Here is a 19,995-nt window from a genome sequence, read left to right as displayed (position 1 = left end):
ACTGTTAAATACTTGGTGTTTATTCTTTCAAATCTTTTTCTATGTTAAGTATGAACCTAGAGAAAATATATAGTATGGATGTATATGGACTTTTTAAAAATACAAATACAAGTGACATCATACCAGGTGTCAGTCTTTTTTATCTTGTTTTTTTTCCTTCAACAATATATTTTGGAACTTAGTCCCACACTACTACATATAGATCTACTTCATTTTTTTTTTTTACAGTACATAAAATGTCACAGGTTATCTAAACTATAGTTATTCTTCTTGGAGGATATTTAGATTGTTCACACTTAAAAGAAAAATGTCTTGTTTTCTTCTATGCTCAGTTTACATACTCACAATACTTGGGACAATAAATGTGTCTGATTTTCTACACTAAGCAATTCTCAGTGAATACTAACTCAATTCTGACACTAATTGCCTGGAGTCAGCACAGACCCCACAGTTAAGGTTCAGTCCCACAAGACTTTCCTCCAACTTAAGTGCTAATTGCAAGTTCCAGATGGTCACCTATACTTCTGATGAACTGGCCATAAACTGGGGGTTCCAGTGACCCCTCCCTTGGGTTTGATAATTTGCTAGAACAGCTCATAGAACTTAGGAGAGTGCTTTACTTGCTATTCCCTGTTTGCTATAAAGGATACAACTCAAGAAGAGCTAAAGGAAAGAGATGTACAGGTCCAGGTATGTGGGAAGGGGTGTAGAGTTGCCACACCCTCAATAAGCATGCCACTCTCCCAGCACCTTGAGGTGTTCACCAACCCAGAACCTCTCCAAATACCATTGTTTAGGGTTTTTATGGAGGTTCCACAGACATGATTAATGAAATCATTGGCCATTGGTAACTGAACTCGATCTCTAGCCCCTTTTCCCTCCTCAGAGGTCGCCAAGTAGGCTCTGAAAGTTCCAATCCTCTAATCACAGGGATGGTTGCCCTGGGGACCAGGCCCCCATCCTTAAAGGACTTCCAAAACTCAGGTGTGGCTGAAAGGGAGTTGTTAAGAATAACAAAAGATGTTCCTCTAATCTTTATGCTCCAAAGCTATTGCAGGAGCAGAGGACAAAAACAAAATATTATAATAAAAGATGCTCCTTTTGCTCTTATCACTTAGGAAATTACAGGGCTCTTAGCAGCTCTGTCCTGGGAAATAGAGATTTGACTAAAACACTTATTTCTTATTATATCACAATATCACTATTCTGTTACAAGTAATGCTGCCAAAAGTATTCCTTATAAATGACCCATTATGCACATATATACATTCTCTATGGCAGATTTTGAAATGTGTAATACACAATTTAAATATTAATGGAAAATGCTAAATTATGCTCCAAAGTGACACCAATTTATACTTCTACCAGCTGGGTATGAAAATATTCAGTTACTCGTAGCTTTACCAATTCTTATGATTATCAACCTTAAATTTTCACCAATTTGATGGATTGTATTGGATTTCTCTGAATAATAACAAAAGAATATCTTCTCTTATATTGAAATCTTCCTCTTTCATTACTCACCAATTTTTATTCTTTATATACTTTGCAACTGGGCAGTTTGTCCATCTCGTTTGTTTCAAAGGAAATTCCTTCTACATGATAGCAGTTTTTTATGTAAGATGTAAATATTTTTCCCAGTCTTTTTATTTCATTTGTAATACTGTAAGCAAGGAAGTATTTTTTAATGAAGTGAAAGGAATCGCTTTTTTTCTTTATGACTTTCACTTTTCATGTCATGCTTAGGACATTAGCTAAAGGCCATAAAGATATTTTTCTGTATTTTCTACTAATTTTACAGTCTGAATTGTCTCTGGGTCTTTAAACCATCTTGAATTCATTTTTGCAAGGTACAGTTCTACTCTTTTCTTCAAATAAAAACAGGCAAATTTTTAACTTTTCTGAGACTCAGTTATCTTAGCTGTAAAATGGGGATAATAACATTTACCTCACAAATGCTTTACTAAGATTTAAAAAGATTATGTTTATATATTGCCTAGCAGAGTCCTTAGAATATAATAAATGTTGGCTACACATTAGCTGGATCTTAAAATATACTTAATGTATATTTAGTAATTTATAAACTCATTAAATACACTAATAATTTAATAATATATTCAACAATATAATATTTAACACAAAATAAATATTTAACATAAAAGAATTTCTCAGAAAAAATTACAAAAACTACCAGTTACAAAAATACATCAAAAAGATAATCCATAATGATCAAGTGGGATTCATCCCACGGATGCAAGGATGGTACAACATTCGAAAATTCATCAAAATCAACAAAAAGGACAAAAAACACACGATCATCTCCATAGATGCTGAAAAAGCATTCGACAAAATTCAACATCCAATCATGATAAAAACTCTCAACAAAATGGGTATAGAGGACAAGTAACTCAACATAATAAAGGCCATATAAGACAAACCCAGAGCCAACATTATACCTAACAGCCAGAAGCTGAAAGCTTTTCCTTTAAGATTGGGAACAAGACAAGGATGCCCACTCTCCCCACTTTTATTCAACATAGTTCTGGAGGTCCTAGCCATGACAATCAGACAACACAAAGAAATAAAAGACATCCACATTGGTAAGGAAGAAGTCAAACTATCCCTATTTGCAGATGACATGATATTGTACATAAAAAAACCCTAAAGAATCCACTCCAAAACTACTAAATCTAGTATCAGAATTCAGCAAAGTTGCAGGATACAAAATTAATACACAGAAATCTGGTGCATTTCTATACACTGACGATGAACTAGCAGAAAGAGAAGTCAGAAAAACAATTCCATTTACAATTGCATCCAAAAGAATAAAATACCTAGGAATAAACCTAACCAAGGAAATGAAAGACTTATACCCTGAAAACTATAAGATACTCATGAGAGAAATTAAAGATTAAACCAATAAAAGGAAACACATCCCATGCTCATGGATAGGAAGAATTAATATTTCCAAAATGGCCATCCTGCCTAAAGCAATCTACAGATTCAATGCAATCCTTATTAAAATACCAACAGCATTCTTCAGTGAACTAGAGCAAATAGTTCTAAAATTCATATGGAACCACAGAAGACCCCAAATAGCCAAAGCAATCATGAGAAGGAAGAATAAAGCAGGGAGAATTATGCACCCTGACTTCAAGCTCTATTACAAAGTCACAGTAATCAAGACAATTTGGTATGGGCACAAGAACAGACCCATAGACCAATGGAACAGACTAGAGAGCCCAGATATAATCACAAGCATATATGGTCAATTAATATATGATAAAGGAGCCATGGATATACAATACAGAAATGACAGCCTCTTCAACAGCTGGTGTTGGCAAAACTCGACAGCTACATGTAAGGGAATGAAACTGAATTATTGTCTAACCTCATATACAAAAGTACACTCAAAATGGATCAAAGACCTGAATGTAAGTCATGAAACCATAAAACTCTTAGAAAGCAAAGGCAAAAATCTCTTGGACATAATCACAAGCAACTTCTTCATGTATCTCCCTGGGCAAGGGAAACAAAAGCAAAAATGAACAATTGGGACTATATCAAACTAAAAAGCTTCTGTACAGCTAAGGATAACATCAGTAGAACAAAAAGACATCTTACAGTATGGGAGAATATATTGATAAATGACATGTTCGATAAGGGATTGACATCCAAATTATATAAAGAGCTCACACATCTCAACAAACAAAAAGCAAATAAGCCAATTAAAAAATGGGCAGAGGGGCTAAACAGACATATGTCCAAAGAAGAAATTCAGATGGTCAGCAGGCACATGAAAAGATGTTCCACATTGCTAAACATCAGAGAAATGCAAATTAAAACCACAATGAGATATCACCTCACATCAGTTAGGATGGCCAACATACAAAAGACAAACAACAACAAATGTTGGCGAGGATGTGGAGAAAGGGGAACCCTCCTACACTGCTGGTGGGAACTAATGTAAATTAGTTCAACCATTGTGGAAAGCAGTATGGAGGTTCCTCAAAAAACTCAAAATAGAAATACCATTTGACCCAGGAATTCCACTCCTATGAATTTACCCTAAGAATGCAGGAGCCCAGTTTCAAAAAGACATATGCACCCCTATGTTTATCGCAACATTTATAATAGCCAAGAAATGGAAGCAACCTAAGTGTCCATCAGTAGATGAATGGATAAAGAAGATGTGGTACATATACACAATGGAATATTATTCAGCCATAAGAAGAAAACAAATCCTACCATTTGCCACACCATGGATGGAGCTACAGGGTATTATGCTCAGTGAAATAAGCCAGGAGGAGAAAGACAAGTATCAAATGATTTCACTCATCTGTGGAGTGTAAGAACAAAGCAAAAACTGAAGGAAGAAAACAGCAGCAGACTCACAGAACCCAAGAATGGACTAACAGTTACCAAAGGGAAAGGGACTGGGGAGGATGGGTGGGAAGGGAGGAATAAGAGGGAAAAAGGGTCATTACAATTAGCATGTATAATCGTACTTGGGCAGAGGATCTGAACAGACATTTTGGCTGCAGCATCAGGAATCTAACAGGAACAGGTTCTGCTTTAGGGAACAGGGGGCAGTTTGTGGTTCTGAGAACACAGAATACTTGTGTGGCTTCCTGTCAGTACATGGCCATCTGACTTCATTTGGGGGACACAGGGAAGGCAGTATAACACAGAGAAGACAAGTAGTGATTCTATAGCATCTTACTATGCTGATAGACAGTGACTGTACTGGGGTATGTGGTGGTGCCTTGATAACAGGGGGAGTCTAGTAACCACAGTGTTGTTCATGTAATTGTGCATTAATGATAGCAAAAAGAAAAACTACCAGTTACTCCATAGTGAAGAAATTCAGTTTAATTTTAACCAACAGGTTAGTATTGTGTGGAAACCATGGCTACTAGACATTTTGATAGCTCTTCAACTATGTGATTTTTAATATTTAGCAAGAATTTACTACATGGCAATAATTGTTTTAAATACTATATAGGTATTCTTTCCAATGACCCACTCAAATAGCCCTATTAGGTACTTACTATTTATTAGGTGTCTCCATTTTAAAAATGGGAAAATTGAAGCATGGAAGGTTAAGTAATGTTTGTGAGGTTATATAGTAAGTTAGCAGTAGAACCATAATATAAATCATGGCTGTTGCTATACCACAGGCTTATCAGCCTCAGTAAAAATCCCAAGAGGTAGATATTATTTTCTCAAACAAAAGGAGACTCCAGATTCAGAGAAGTAGTTTGTCCAAAGGTCAAAACATAGAACAAAATCAGTCTGACTTTAATAACCAAATCTTTCCATTTTCCACACCAATTCCAACTTGATCTCTAACTGTTAAGCAGTAAATGACAAATGCCTCGTCATGCAAACAGCAAACATTTACTGAGGGACTACCATAGGCTAGCTACTCTGATACAAGCCAGGGTACAGAAATAACAGCTGTTGCATCCAAGTACATATGATTTATTATAAAATCACAGAACAAAGGAGACTAAGTCATTTGAGAACAAAATGTGGGGAGGCTGGTAAGAGAAAACTTCTAAAAGGAAGATATTTTTGGCCCTTTAAATGAACCCAAAAAGACAGAGAGGTGACCTTGAGCATAGAGAAAAGTAAGGGGCATGGAGAACACACTGCATAAATCACTACTGGATAGTACTGTGAAAATAAGATCAAACCAAGTGAGTCCCACCTCCTCCCAAATCCAGCTATGCCAGAAAACAAGATGGAGTCCATCAGTCTGAGGCCCAAGTAAAATGAAGTCAGATGGCCATGTACTGACAGGAAGCCACACAGGTATTCTGTGTTCTCAGAACCACAAACTGCCCCCTGTTCCCTAAAGCAGAACCCGTTCCTGTTAGATTCCTGCTGCAGCCAAAATAGACAATGGCTGGAAGTCCACCAATCAGCTACAACCTGCATCAGTCAGTCAGGACTAAAAAAGCTTGCACTTTTCATTTGAAAAAAGGACCTGAGGAGGCTTAAAGGTGGTGGTGTAAGAAATGAGCCAGAAACTTACACCAAAACCACATATAATATGAAAAAACAGCAAATACAATGAATCCTGAAAGAGCAACTGTAAAGAAAACTGTGAAAGACTGCCTACATCTGGGGAAAAGAGGAGACCTCACAGAAAAGGGTAAAGTAGCAAAGCCGTGATCCGGTAGGACCCACGTCTTCCCCTTAACCCAGCTCACCAGCAGGTGGACGAGAAAGGAAGCGGGGAGCAGGGTAGAAGCCTAGGACTCTTGAACACCCAGCCCTGGAGATCTGCTTCAGGAGCAAGAACCCACATTACATGGTGCTCTAGAGTTTAGTGGGATTGGAAAGCAATGACAGGCAGAACACTTATAGATACTGGAATTGCAGCTGCTTATGGTGAACAGATACTCACAGCCAGCTGCTCAGGAACAAAAGAAAGGCAGGCAACAGCAAGAGGGCTGTTAAAGGGGCAAGGCTTACACAGAACTTGCTGCACAGGAGAAAGGAGAGGGGGGTAAAATCATCCTAGCACACTAGCCTAGCAGGTTGGAAACTTTCAGGAGCTTCAGGTGTTACATCTGCCTGGCTGGCAACATGTGCTGAGGCTCCCCACCGTGTATGCAGCCTTTTACTCCTTCCATCCGGCCTGCACCAGTTCGCAAACCTACTGCCCCTGCCACTGCGCCAGGCCAGGTAGAGGGAGGCTCTGCCTACAGCAGCTATGGGGAGATAGTGCAGAGGCTCCTCCCTAAACACTTGACCAACTGGCCCTGGCAGTGGAGGCAGAGGTCTTTCCTACACCCAGTGCCACTCAACTGCAACCTCCACCATTGCTCCAGGTGGTAGGCAGATCCAGAGAGTAGAGCTTCTGGGCAATAGAGGGCACTGCCTACACAAAATTTTTATTGTAGAGTAATCAGTAGAAATATGAAATGACAAAAACTGGTACAAACCAAAATTGAACAAAAAACAGAAAGAGGTCTAAGTGAAATTGAAATCACCAATGTTTCTGATAAAGATTTCAAAATAAAAATTATAAACATGCACATGGACCAACAGAAAAATATTCAAGACCTCAGGGAAAACGTTAAGAAAGAGACAGAAACTTTGAAAAATACAGTATCTGAAATGAAACATACAATGGAGGGATTTAAAAGCAGATTAGATGAGGCAGAGGAGATGGTAAAAGAAGTAGAAATTAGAGAACACAAATACAAAGAAACTGAGGCACAGAGAGAAAAAAGGATCTCTAGGAATGAAATAATAGTAAGAGAACTGTGTGACCAATCCAAACAGACAATAATTGCATAATAGCCGTACCAGAAGAAGAAGGGAGAGAAAAAGGGATAGAAAGTGTCTTTGAGGAAATAATTGCTAAAACTTCCCAGGTGTGGAGAAGGAAAAAGTCTCTCAGGCCATGGGGTTCACAGATCTTCCAACACAAGGGACCCAAGGAGGACAACACCAAGACATATAATAATTAAAATGACAAAGATCGAGGAAAAGGACAGACTATCAAAAGCAGCCAGAGAAAGAAAAAAGATCACATACAAAGGAAAACCCATCAGGCTATCATCAGACTTCTCAAGAGAAACCTTACAGGCCAGAAGAAGTGGCATGATGTATTTAATGCAATGAAGCAGATGGGCCTCCAACCATAAATATTCCATCGAGCAAGATTATCATTTAAATTTGAAGCAGGGATTAAACAATTTCTAAATAAGCAAAAGTTGAGGGAATTTACCTCCCACAAACCATTTCTACACTGTATTTTGGAGGGACTGTTATAGATGGAAGTGCTTCTAAGGCTAAATAGCTGTCAACAGAGATAATAAAACCATAGTAAAGGAAGTAGACCAATTAATTACTAAGCAAATGCAAAATTAAATGAAATACCCACAAAGTAAGTCAAGGGGAACAAAAGAGTACACAATATGACATCTAATATATAGAGTGGAGGAAGAAGAACAAGAAGGGAGGGAAAAAAAAAGAACCTTTAGACTGTGTTTGAACTAAGATTCTAAGTGAGTTAAGTTAGACTGTTAGATAGTAAAGAAGCTAGCCTTGAACCTTTGGTAACCACAAATTTAAAGCCTGCAATGGCAATAAGTACATTATCTAATGATAATCACCTTAAATGTGAATGGTCTGAATGTACCAATCAAAAGACACAGAGTCACTGAATAGATAAAAAAACAAGACCCATCTATATGTTGCCTGCAAGAGACTCACTTCAAACCCAAAGACATAAACAGATGAAAAGTGAAGGGATGCAAAAAGATATTTCATGCAAATAATAGGGAGAAAAAAAGCAGGAGTTACAGTACTTGTATAACACAAAACAGACTTCAAAACAAAGAACGTAACAAGAGACAAAGAAGGACACTACATAATGATAAAGGGGTCAGTCCAACACGACAATATAACCATTATAAATATCTATGCACACAACATAGGAGCACCTACATATGAAAAACAAATACTAACAGAATTAAAGTGGAAACAGAATGCAATTCATTCATTTTAGTAAACTTCAACACAACACTCACTCCAAAGGACAGATCCACCAGACAGAAAATAAGTAAGGTGACAGAGGCACTGAACAACACATCACATGGACCTAACAGACATCTACAGAACACTCCAGTGAAAAGCAGTAGAATACACATTCTTCTCAAGTGCACATAGAATATTTGCAAGAATACATCATATACTAGGCCACAGAAAGAGCCTCAGTAAATTCAGAAGAATTGAAATTGTACCAACCAGCTCTTCAGACAACAAAGGTATGAAACTAGAAATAAATTAAGCAAAGAAAACAAAACAGCCCACAAACACATGGAGGTTTAACAACATGCTCCTAAATCCTCAATGGATCAGAGACCAAATAAAAACAGAGATCAAGCAATATATGGAGACAAATGACAACCATAACTCAACACTGCAAAATCTGTGGGATGCAGTGAAGGCCATGCTAAGAGGAAAGTATATTGTAATACAGGCTCACCTCAAGAAAGAAGAACAAACCCAAATGAACATTGAAAACTAACGATTAATGAAACTAGAAAAAGAACAAATGAGGCCCAAAGTAAGTAGAAAGAGGGACATAATAAAGATCAGAGCAGAAATAAATAAAGTTGAAAAGAATAAAACAATAGAAAGAATCAATGAAAGCAGGAGCTTGTTCTTTGAGAAAATAAACAAAATAGATAAACCCCTAGCCAGTCTTACCAAAAAAAAGAGTCTACACACACACAAACAGAATCAGAAATGAGAAAGGAAAAATCACTATGGACACCACTGAAACACAAAGAATTATGAGAGAATACTATGAAAAATTATATCGTAACAAATTGGATAACCTAGAACAAATGGACAACTTTCTAGAAAAATACCTTTCCAAGACTGACCTAGGAAGAAACAGAAAATCTGACCAGACCAATTACCAGAAACAAAATTGAATTGATAATCAAAAACTCCCTAAGAACAAAACTCCTGTACCAGATGGCTTCACTGATGAATTTTATCAAACATTTAGTGAAGACCTAATACCCATCCTCCTTAAGGTTTTCCAAAAAGTAGAAGAGGAGACAATATTTCTAAACTCATTCTATGAGGCCAGCATCACTCTAATAATACCAAAACCAGGCAAAGACACCACAAAAAAAGAAAAGTACAGAACAATAACCCTGATGAACACAGATGTAAAAATACTCAACAAAATATTAGCAAACTGTATACAAAAATATATAAAAAAAGATCACCCATCATGATCAAGTTGGATTTATTCCAGAGATGCAAGGATGGTACAATATTAAAAAACCTATCAACATCATCCACCACATAACAAAAGAAGGACAAAAATCACATGACTATCTCCATACATGCTGAGAAAGCATTTGACAAAATTCAACATCCATTCATGATAAAAAACTCTCAACAAAATGGTTATAGAGGTATGTACCTCAACATAATAAGGGCCACATACGACAAATCCACAGCCAACATCATACTTAACAGTGAAAAATTGAAAGCTTTTCCCTCTTAGATGAGGAACAGACAAGAATGCCCACTCACACCACTTTTACTGAACATAATACTGCAGTGCTTAGCCACGGCAATCAGACAACACAAATAAATAAAAGGCATCCAGACTGGTAAAGAAGAAGTTAAACTGTCACTATTTGCTGACGACATGATGTTGTACATAAAAAATCCTAAAGAATCCACCCCAAAACTATTAGAATATCTAAGTTCAACAAAGCTGCAGGATACAAAATCAATACACAGAAATCTGTGGCAATCCTATATACTAATGATGAACTAGAAGAAACAGAAATCAGGAAAACAATTCCATTCACAATTGCATCAAAAAGAATACAATACCTAGGAATAAACCTAACCAAGGAAGTGAAAGACCTATATCCTGAAAACTACAAGACACTCATGAGAGAAATTAAAGAAGACACCAATAAACGGAAATACATCCCATGCTCATGGGTAGGAAGAATTAATATTGTCAAAATGGCCATCCTGCCTAATGCAATCCCTACCAAAATACTGACGGCATTCATCAACAAACTAGAACAAATAGCCACCCGATCGTATGGGACAATATATTTGTAATGACATATCCAATAAGTGGTTAACATCCAAGATATATAAAGAACTCACATGCCTCAACACCCAAAATGCAAATAACCTGATTAAAAAATGGGAGGAGGATAGGAACAGACACTTCTCCAAAGAAGAAATTCAGATGGCCAAGAGGCACATGAAAAGATGCTCCACATGGCTAACCATCAGGGAAATGCAAATTAAAGCCACAATGAGATACCACTTCATACCAGTTAGATGGCCAAGATTGAAAAAACTAGGAACAACAAATGCTGACAAGGATGTGGAGAAAGGAGAACCTCCTTCACTGCTGGTGGGAATGTAAATTAGTTCAGCCATTGTGGGAAGCAACATGGAGGTTCCTCAAAAACTAAAAATAGAAATACCATTTGACCCAGGAATTCCACTCCTAGGAATTTACCCAAAGAAAACAAGATCACAGATTCAAAAAGACATATGCACCCCTATGTTTATTGCAGCACTATTTACAATAGCCAAGAAATTTATCCATCAGTAGATGAATGGATAAAGAAGATGTGGTACATATACACAGTGGAATATAATTCAGCCATGAGAGGAAACAAATTGTACCATTTGCAACACCATGGATGAAGCTAGAGGGCATTCTGCTCAGTGAAATAAGTTAGGCGGAGAAAGAGAAGTACCAAATGATTTCACTCATTTGTGGAATGTATCAACAAAGCAAATCGGAAGGAAGAAAACAGCAGCATACTTACAGACTCTAAGAAGTGACTAGCAGTTACCAAAGGGAAGGGATAGGAAGGGTTGATGGGGAAGGAGGGAGAAGGCGATTAAGGGGCATTATGATTAACACACATAATATAGGGGGGTCACAGTGAAGGTGATATAGTACACAGAAGAGAATTAGTGACTGTAGGATCTTACTATGCTAATGGACAATAACTGCTGGTGGGTGTGTGAGGGGGACTGGATAATATGGGTGAATGTAGCAACTACAATGTTGCTCATGTGAGACCTTCATAAGATTGTACATTAATGATACCTTAGTGAAAAAAAAAAAAAAAGAAAAAGAAAAAGAAGAAAAGGACCTGAGTGGGAATGTGGGTGGTAACTTTTTCTATGAAAACGACCCCTCTCTGGTTCTCTAGCATACTTGAGGTTCACAGCGAACCTACGCCTCCCAGTTTGCAAACTGTCCCATTTTTTCTTTTTTTTTTTTGCAGTGAAGTTCTCTACTGAACTTCCGGTATTACAAATAAATTTATTAAAAGTATATTAAATAAAAATTCTCTGGAAACAATGAAAAGGCTTCATCTGTAACAGTGAAAAGAGAACAAAAAAGATGTGCACAGTACTGTGGTCTTCAGCCTAGATGAAACTTTGTCCAAATAAATGTTCATTTCTAACCTGTCCTTAGGTGATCCTCAAACATCAACACTGGCATATGGTGGGTTCTTCTGCCAATGTACAACAGGTACACAATGAATACATTACAATATAGTGTACCTAAACAGCAGGGCAATCCAAGATACAGTAAAATCAAAAGAATTCCTCTCAAATTCAGTAGGAATAGTGCTGGATTTGTAGTTACAGTGATAAAAATGAACAGAATTGTAAAAATTATCTACTTCAATTCTCTCACTTCAAGATAAGACAGAAACCAAGAGAGATCAAATTATACTTGTCAAAAATGACATGAATGCACACAGTTGGCAAAACCCACCTATTATGTCCTCAAGAAAGCTACAATGAAAAAAACCTTTTAAAACATTTTATTTGAAACTTAACATTAGTCACATGTGACTAGCATGGAGCTAAAGAACACAATGCCTCTTTAAAGACATCATTTTCCATGTGCCAAAGGCTCTACAAGTAGAAACATACTTACTTCGTCAGCCTTTCAATAGTCTGCTTGTGGACATCAATATGGGTTTGGGAAAGCACAGCTTCATGCTGAGCACATTTCAAACACAGACCACCAACACGGTTAGAAATATTAGCAGCAAGAAGAGACTCTTTGTGTTTTAGTTGCTCTTTAAGATCTTCACAGTTTTTCTGATAGTCAGCTAACTCTTTCCTAAAAAGAAGGGAAAAACAGTTTCAACAAATGGCCAGGCAAAAGCACACTACTTCCAAATGTCTCATCATAGTGATAATGACTACCATCGTTTACGGGTGTTTACCTTATGAGGTGTTTTAGGTACAATATCTAAGTAATTCTTGCCACAATCCTGAAACATAGATGTGATTACCTGACAGTTTGAATAAAATGACTTAATTATATTAAATAATTAGCCCAAGTTCTCATGTGACATTTTTTTTGAGCATGAACCAAGAGTTTATTTTGCAACTACTGTCATTATTATGATTTTCACATAATTATTTAAAAGAAACTACCAATTCTTTTTCAAGAATACAATCTAACCACCAATCTACCAGCTGATTTGCCACTTCTCCCTCTACTAGCCATTCCAAACCCTACTCACTCCCCTGCAATACTATTTTTTCATTATTCTTTGACAAATTACAATGTTCAAAGGGGAATGAAGAATTTGGACTTGATTCATACCATAGTCCTTAGCAAAGAATGATCTAGGCACAGTGCCACTCAGTGAGAGGTAGCAGGCAAGAAAACAAAGATTACAGAAACAACTGAGAAAAGAGGAAAGAAAGGAAGAAATGAGTGACCTCAGTAGTTTCCAGGAATCTTTCTGTGTCCGTGAAAGATCAGGCCCCTCACTTCCAACCTCTACCATCCCACGAAAGGCACACCGGAAGTACAGCTGACGCTAAAACACAGGCACAGTGTTCCCAGCGGACCCTGGGGACTATTTTACATAACAGACTAACAGAGACCAGAACTAAGGCAGAAATGGAACGATGACAAAGTGTTCGGTTTTGCTTCCCTGGTTCCATTTCTCTCTCTGTCTCCCTCTATCTCTATCTCTCTCTCTTTCCCTCTCTCCAGGAGTGACTTTGACCCCCAGGGGACATTTGGCAATGTCTGGAGATATTTTGGGTTGTCACAGCCGGAGGATGCTACTGACATCTAGTGCAAAGAGGCTGGGGATGTTGTAAGCAAACAGGTAGGACACCTCCCGACAATGAATTATGCTGCCCAAAACATCAATAGTATGACAGCGGACATACTTAGCTCTTCGGTGAACGAGAAGCCGCATTTGTGACAGAATGAAAATACTGTTAAGCAATTTTTTTTTTTTACTTTTTTTTTTTTTTTGAGAGGGCATCCCTCATATTTATTGATCAAATGGTTGTTAACAACAATAAAATTCAGTATAGGGGGGTCAATGCTCAATGTACAATCATTAATCCATCTCAAGCCTAACTCTCATCAGTCTCCAATCTTCTGAAGCATAACGAACAAGTTCTTACATGGTGAACGAATTCTTACATAGTGAATAAATTCTTACATGGTGAACAGTACAAGGGCATTCATCACAGAAACTTTCGGTTTTGATCACGCATTATGAACTTTAAACAATCAGGTCAAATATGAATATTCATTTGATTTTTATACTTGATTTATATGTTGATCCCACATTTCTCCCTTTATTATTATTATTATTATTATTTTTAATAAAATGCTGAAGTGGTAGGTAGATGCAAGATAAAGGTAGAAAACACAGTTTAGTGTTGTAGGAGAGAAATTGCAGATGATCAGGTGTGTGCCTGTAGACTATGTGTTAATCCAAGCTAGACAAGGGCAATAAACCATCCACGGATGCAGAAGATTTCTCTCAAAGCAGGGGGGATGAGGTTCTGAGCCTCACCTCTGTTGATCGCCAATTTCTCACCTGATGGCCCCCCTGCGACTGTGCCTGTCTTAGGTTGTTCCTCCCTTGAGGAATCTTACCCGTCTCTGGCTAACCAGTCATCTTCCGGGGCCATACAGGGAAATGTAAAGTTGGTAAGTGAGAGAGAAGCCATATTGTTTGAAAAGGTTAGCTTTTTACTTCTTTGCAGATTTATGCCCTGTGACTTCTATGCCCAGCACTTGTCTCGAGGTATCGTTACCACCTGGAGGAATTATGATACTCGGTAACTTCGATATGAGGCACGAATTCTATTTAAGGGTTGTAATTAGGAAGGAAGAAGAAAAGCTATAGAGGTAGTATATGGAAGAAAACATGGGAGGATTGATTATTTCTTTGACATACCTTCTTGTAGAGTACCTTAAGTATGTATAGGTTTTAAACTACTAACTAATTTGTACACACATATTAACATAATAGGAATATGGTGACATAAACAGAGCAAATCTATAATTAACATCCATCTCCAGTGAAGCCAAGAAAACCATTTAGGCACCCTAGGCATTTGTGAAAATTTGTCTATGATATGATGGATATTGTCCAACTGTACTTGAACAGTCTGAGAAAAATTAGACAAATTAAAGCAGCCCATTTCTGGGATATGTTCACGTCCCATATGTCCTTTTAACTGTAGACAGTCTATAGTCGTAAGATTTTGGAGTGCTACACCTTGCACCCCTCCCAACTCCTGGTTGAGTTCCAACAGTACAGATCCGGTCAAATTCGTTGTCTCACTGTATGCACATGCCAGCCTAGACATCTCCCTCCTCATTCCAATGGCAAGTCCAGGAAACAGTGGGGTGGACGCAGCCACAACCGCAGCATCGCCCGGATCCCTGTGGAGGCTTTTTGATGATCATTCCCCGGCACGAGTCCTCCAGACAGTGCTGATGCCGGAAGCTCCTCCTCATATCGTATCTTAGTTCATTTTCTGGGTATCCAAGCTAGGCCTTGATCTTCTGCATAGAAACAAACAGACCCTTTGCCCACACTTTGACATGCCCTTTATACCACTGTGCAGAACTCATTGGAGGTCAGCACACAGGGACTGCTATTTTTTTTTTTTTATTAAGAGAAAGGAATATTATCAGAAAAGAGTACCTCCATAGCTGATCATCTGACACCCTTTAAGTGATCAACATTAAGGATATTTAAAGCATGCATTGATCTTTGATTTACCAATAGTTTTATCCTATCAAGGAGTAATCCCCTTTTCTTTCTTTCTTTCTCTTTTTTTTCTTAATCTTTAATCTACACTTACATGAAGAGTACTATGTTTACTATGCTCTCCCCTATATCAGGTCCCCCCTAACAAGCACATTATGGTTACTGTCCATCAGCTTAGCTAAATGTTGTAGAATCCCTACTTGTCCTCTCTGTGTTGTGCAGCCCCTTTCTCCCTCCCCCCATGCATTCTAATCTTAATACTCCCTTCTTCTCTCCGCCCCCCCTTATCCCTCCATGCCCACCCATCCTCCCCAGTTCCTTTCCCTTTGGTACCTGTTAGTCCATTTTTGGGTTCTGTAATTCCGCTGCTGTTTTGTTCCTTCAGTTTTTCCTTTGTTCTTATACTCCTCAAATGAGTGAAATCATTTGGTATTTCTCTTTCTCTGCTTCGCGTATTTCACTGAGCATAATACTCTCCAACTCCATCCATGTTGCTGCAAATGGTAGGATTTTTCCACTTCTTATGGATGAGTAGTATTCCATTGTGTATATATACCACATCATCTTTATCCATTAATCTACCGATGGACATTTAAGTTGCTTCCAATTCTTGGCTATTGTAAATAGTGCTGCGATAAACATAGGGGTGGATCTGTCTTTCTCAAACTTGATTGCTGCGTTCTTAGGGTAAATTCCTAGGAGTGGAATTCCTGGGTCAAATTCTAGGTCTGTTTTGAGCATTTTGATGAACCTCCAAACTGCTTTCCACAATGGGTGAACTAATTCACATTCCCACCAGCAGTGTTGGAGGATTCCCCTTTCTCCACAGCCTTGCCAACATGTGTTGTTGTTTGTCTTTTGGATGGCAGCTATCCTTACTAGTGAGAGGTGATACCTCATTGTAGTTTTAATTTGCATTTCTCTGATAATTAGCGATGTGGAGCATCTTTTCATCTGTCTCTTTGCCATCTGTATTTCTTTTTTAGTGAACTGTCTGTTCAGTTCCTCTGCCCATTTTTTGGGTTATTTGTTTTTTGTTTGTTGAGGCGTGTGAGCTCTTTATATATTCTGGACGTCAAGCCGTTATCAGATCTGTCATTTTCAAATATATTCTCCCATACTGAAGGGTTACTTTTTGTTCTATTGATGGTGTCTTTTGCTGTACAGAAGCTTTTCAGCTTAATGTAGTCCCACTTGCTCATTTTTGCTGTTGTTTTCCTTGCCCGGGGAGATATGTTCAAGAAGAGGTCACTCATGTTTATGTCTAAGAGGTTTTTGCCTATGTTTTTTTCCAAGAGTTTAATGGTTTCGTGACTTACATTCAGGTCTTTGATCCATTTTGAGTTTACCTTTGTATATGGGGTTAGACAATGGTCCAGTTTCATTCTCCTACATGTAGCTGTCCAGTTTTGCCAACACCATCTGTTGAAGAGACTGTCATTTTGCCATTGTATGTCCATGGCTCCTTTATCAAATATTAATTGACCATATTTGTTTGGGTTAATGTCTGAAGTCTCTAATCTGTTCCACTGGTCTGTGGCTCTGTTCTTGTGCCAGTACCAAATTGTCTTAATTACTATGGTTTTGTAGTAGAGCTTGAAGTTGGGGAGTGAGATCCCCCCTACTTTATTCTTCTTTTTCAGGATTGCTTTGGCTATTCGGGGTCTTTGGTGTTTCCATATGAATTTTTGAATTACTTGTTTCAATTCATTGAAGAATGTTGCTGGTAATTTGAGAGGGATTGCATCAAAGCTGTATATTGCTTTGGGCAGGATGGCCATTTTGACGATATTAATTTTTCCTAGCCATGAGCATGGGATGAGTTTCCATTTATTAGTGTCCCCTTTAATTTCTCTGAAGAGTGACTTGTAGTTTTCAGAGTATAAGTCTTTCCCTTCTTTGGTTAGGTTTATTCCTACGTATTTTATTCTTTTTGATGCAATGGTGAATGGAATTGTTTTCCTGATTTCCCTTTCTATTGATTCATTTTTAGTGTACAGGAAAGCTACAGATTTCTGTGTGTTAATTTTGTATCCTGCAACTTTGCTGTATTCCGATATCAGTTCTAGTAGTTTTGTAGTGGAGTCTTTAGGGTGTTTTATGTACAATATCATATAATCTGCAAATAGTGACAGTTTAACTTCTTCTTTACCAATCTGGATTCCTTGTATTTCTTTGTTTTGTCTGATTGCCGTGGCTAGGACCTCCAGTACTATGTTGAATAACAGTGGGGAGAGTGGGCATCCCTGTCTGGTTCCCGATCTCAGAGGAAATGCTTTCAGCTTCTCACTGTTCAGTATAATACTGGCTGTGGGTTTATCATATATGGCCTTTATTATGTTGAGGTACTTGCCCTCTATTCCCATTTTGCTGAGAGTTTTTATCATGAATGGATGTTGAATTTTGTCAAATGCTTTTTCAGCATGTATGGAGATGATCATGTGGTTTTTGTCTTTCTTTTTATTGATGTGGTGGATGATGTTGATGGATTTTTGAATGTTGTACCATCCTTGCATCCCTGGGATGAATCCCACTTGGTCATGGTGTATGATCCTTTTGATATACTGTTGAATTCGGTTTGCTAATATTTTATTGAGTATTTTTGCATCTACATTCATCAGGGATATTGGTCTGTAGTTTTCTTTTTTGGTGGGGTCTTTGCCTGGTTTTGGTATTAGGGTGATGTTGGCTTCAGAGAATGAGTTTGGGAGTATTCCCTCTTCTTCTATTTTTTGGAACACTTTAAGGAGAATGGGTATTATGTCTTCTCTGTGTGTCTGATAAAATTCCGAGGTAAATCTGTCTGGCCCCGGGGTTTTGTTCTTGGGTAGTTTTTTTGATTACCATTTCAATTTCTTTGCTCGTAATTGGTTTGTTTAACTTTTCTGTTTCTTCCTTGGTCAGTCTTGGGAGGTTGTATTTTTCTAGGAAGTTGTCCATTTCTTCTAGGTTTTCCAGCTTGTTGGCATATAGGTTTTCATAGTAGTCTTTAATAATTCTTTGTATTTCTGTGGAGTCTGTCGTGATTCTTCAATTCTCATTTCTGATTATGTTGATTTGTGTTGATTCTCTTTTTCTCTTAAGAAGTTTGGCTAGAGGCTTATCTATTTTGTTTATTCTCTCAAAGAACCAGCTCTTGGTTTCGTTGATTTTTGCTATTGTTTTATTCTTCTCAATTTTGTTTATTTCTTCTCTGATCTTTATTATGTCCCTCCTTCTGCTGACTTTAGGCCTCCTTTGTTCTTCTTTTTCCAGTTTCAAAAATTGTGATGTTAGACTGTTCATTTGGGATTGTTCTTCCTTCTTCAAGTGTGCCTGGATTGCTATATACTTTCCTCTTAAGACTGCTTTAGCTGCGTCCCACAGAAGTTGGGGCTTAGTGTTGTTGTTGTCATTTGTTTCTATATATTCCTTGATCTCTATTTTGATTTGTTCATTGATCCACTGATTATTTAGTAGCATGTTGTTAAGCCTCCATGTGTTTGTGAGCCTTTTTGTTTTCTTTGTAGAATTTATTTCTAGTTTTATACCTTTGTGGTCTGAAAAATTGGTTGGTAGAATTTCAATATTTTGGAATTTACTGAGGCTCTTTTTGTGAGCTAGTATGTGGTCTATTCTGGAGAATGTTCCATGTGCACTTGAGAAGAATGTATATCCTGTTGCTTTTGGATGTAGACTTCTATAGATGTCTATTAGGTCCATCTGTTCTAGTGTGTTGTTCAGTGCCTGTGTATCCTTACTTATTTTCTGCCCGGTGCATCTGTCCTTTGGGGTGAGTGGTGTGTTGAAGTCTCCTAAAATGAATGCATTGCAGTCTATTTCCCTCTTTAGTTCTGTTAGTATTTGCTTCACATATGCTGGTGCTCCTGTATTGGGTGCATATATATTTAGAATGGTTATATCCTCTTGTTGGACTGAGCCCTTTATCATTATGTAGTGGCCTTCTTTATCTCTTGTTACTTTCTTTGTTTTGAAGTCTATTTTGTCTGATATTAATACTGCAACCCCTGCTTTCTTCTCACTGTTGTTTACCTGAAATACGTTTTTCCATCCCTTGGCTTTTAGTCTATGCTTGTCTTTGGGTTTAAGGTGAGTTTCTTGTAAGCAGCATATAGATAGGTCTTGCTTTTTTATCCATTCTATTACTCTGTGTCTTTTGATTGGTTCATTAAGTCCATTTACATTTAGGGTGACTATTGAGAGATATGTACTTATTGCCATTGCAGGCTTTAGATTCATGGTTACCAAAAGTTCAAGGTTAGCTTCTTTAGTATCTTACTGCCTAACTTAGCTCGCTTACTGCGCTGTTATATACACTGTCTGGAGATTCTTTTCTTCTCTCCCTTCTTATTCCTCCTCCTCCATTCTTCATATGTTGTGTGTTTTGTTCTGT

General features: G+C 37.7%; 1 protein-coding gene across 8 annotated transcripts in view; it reads right to left on the bottom strand.

Annotated features, from left to right (window-relative positions):
* SDCCAG8 (SHH signaling and ciliogenesis regulator SDCCAG8) overlaps nt 1-19,995 on the bottom strand; it is a 271,642-nt gene that overhangs the window by 182,683 nt on the left and 68,964 nt on the right. For all 8 annotated transcript variants that reach the window (XM_073216700.1, XM_073216702.1, XM_073216703.1 and 5 more), the window contains one exon: nt 12,491-12,679. In XM_073216700.1, coding sequence (XP_073072801.1) covers nt 12,491-12,679 — 189 coding nt within the window. The remainder of the gene's footprint in view (nt 1-12,490; nt 12,680-19,995) is intronic.

The sequence above is a fragment of the Manis javanica genome, chromosome 11, assembly GCF_040802235.1.
Source record: "Manis javanica isolate MJ-LG chromosome 11, MJ_LKY, whole genome shotgun sequence".
Lineage (NCBI taxonomy): Eukaryota > Metazoa > Chordata > Mammalia > Pholidota > Manidae > Manis > Manis javanica.
The sequence above is the reverse complement of the archived record's forward strand: the minus strand, read 5'-3'. Positions and strand labels throughout refer to the sequence as shown.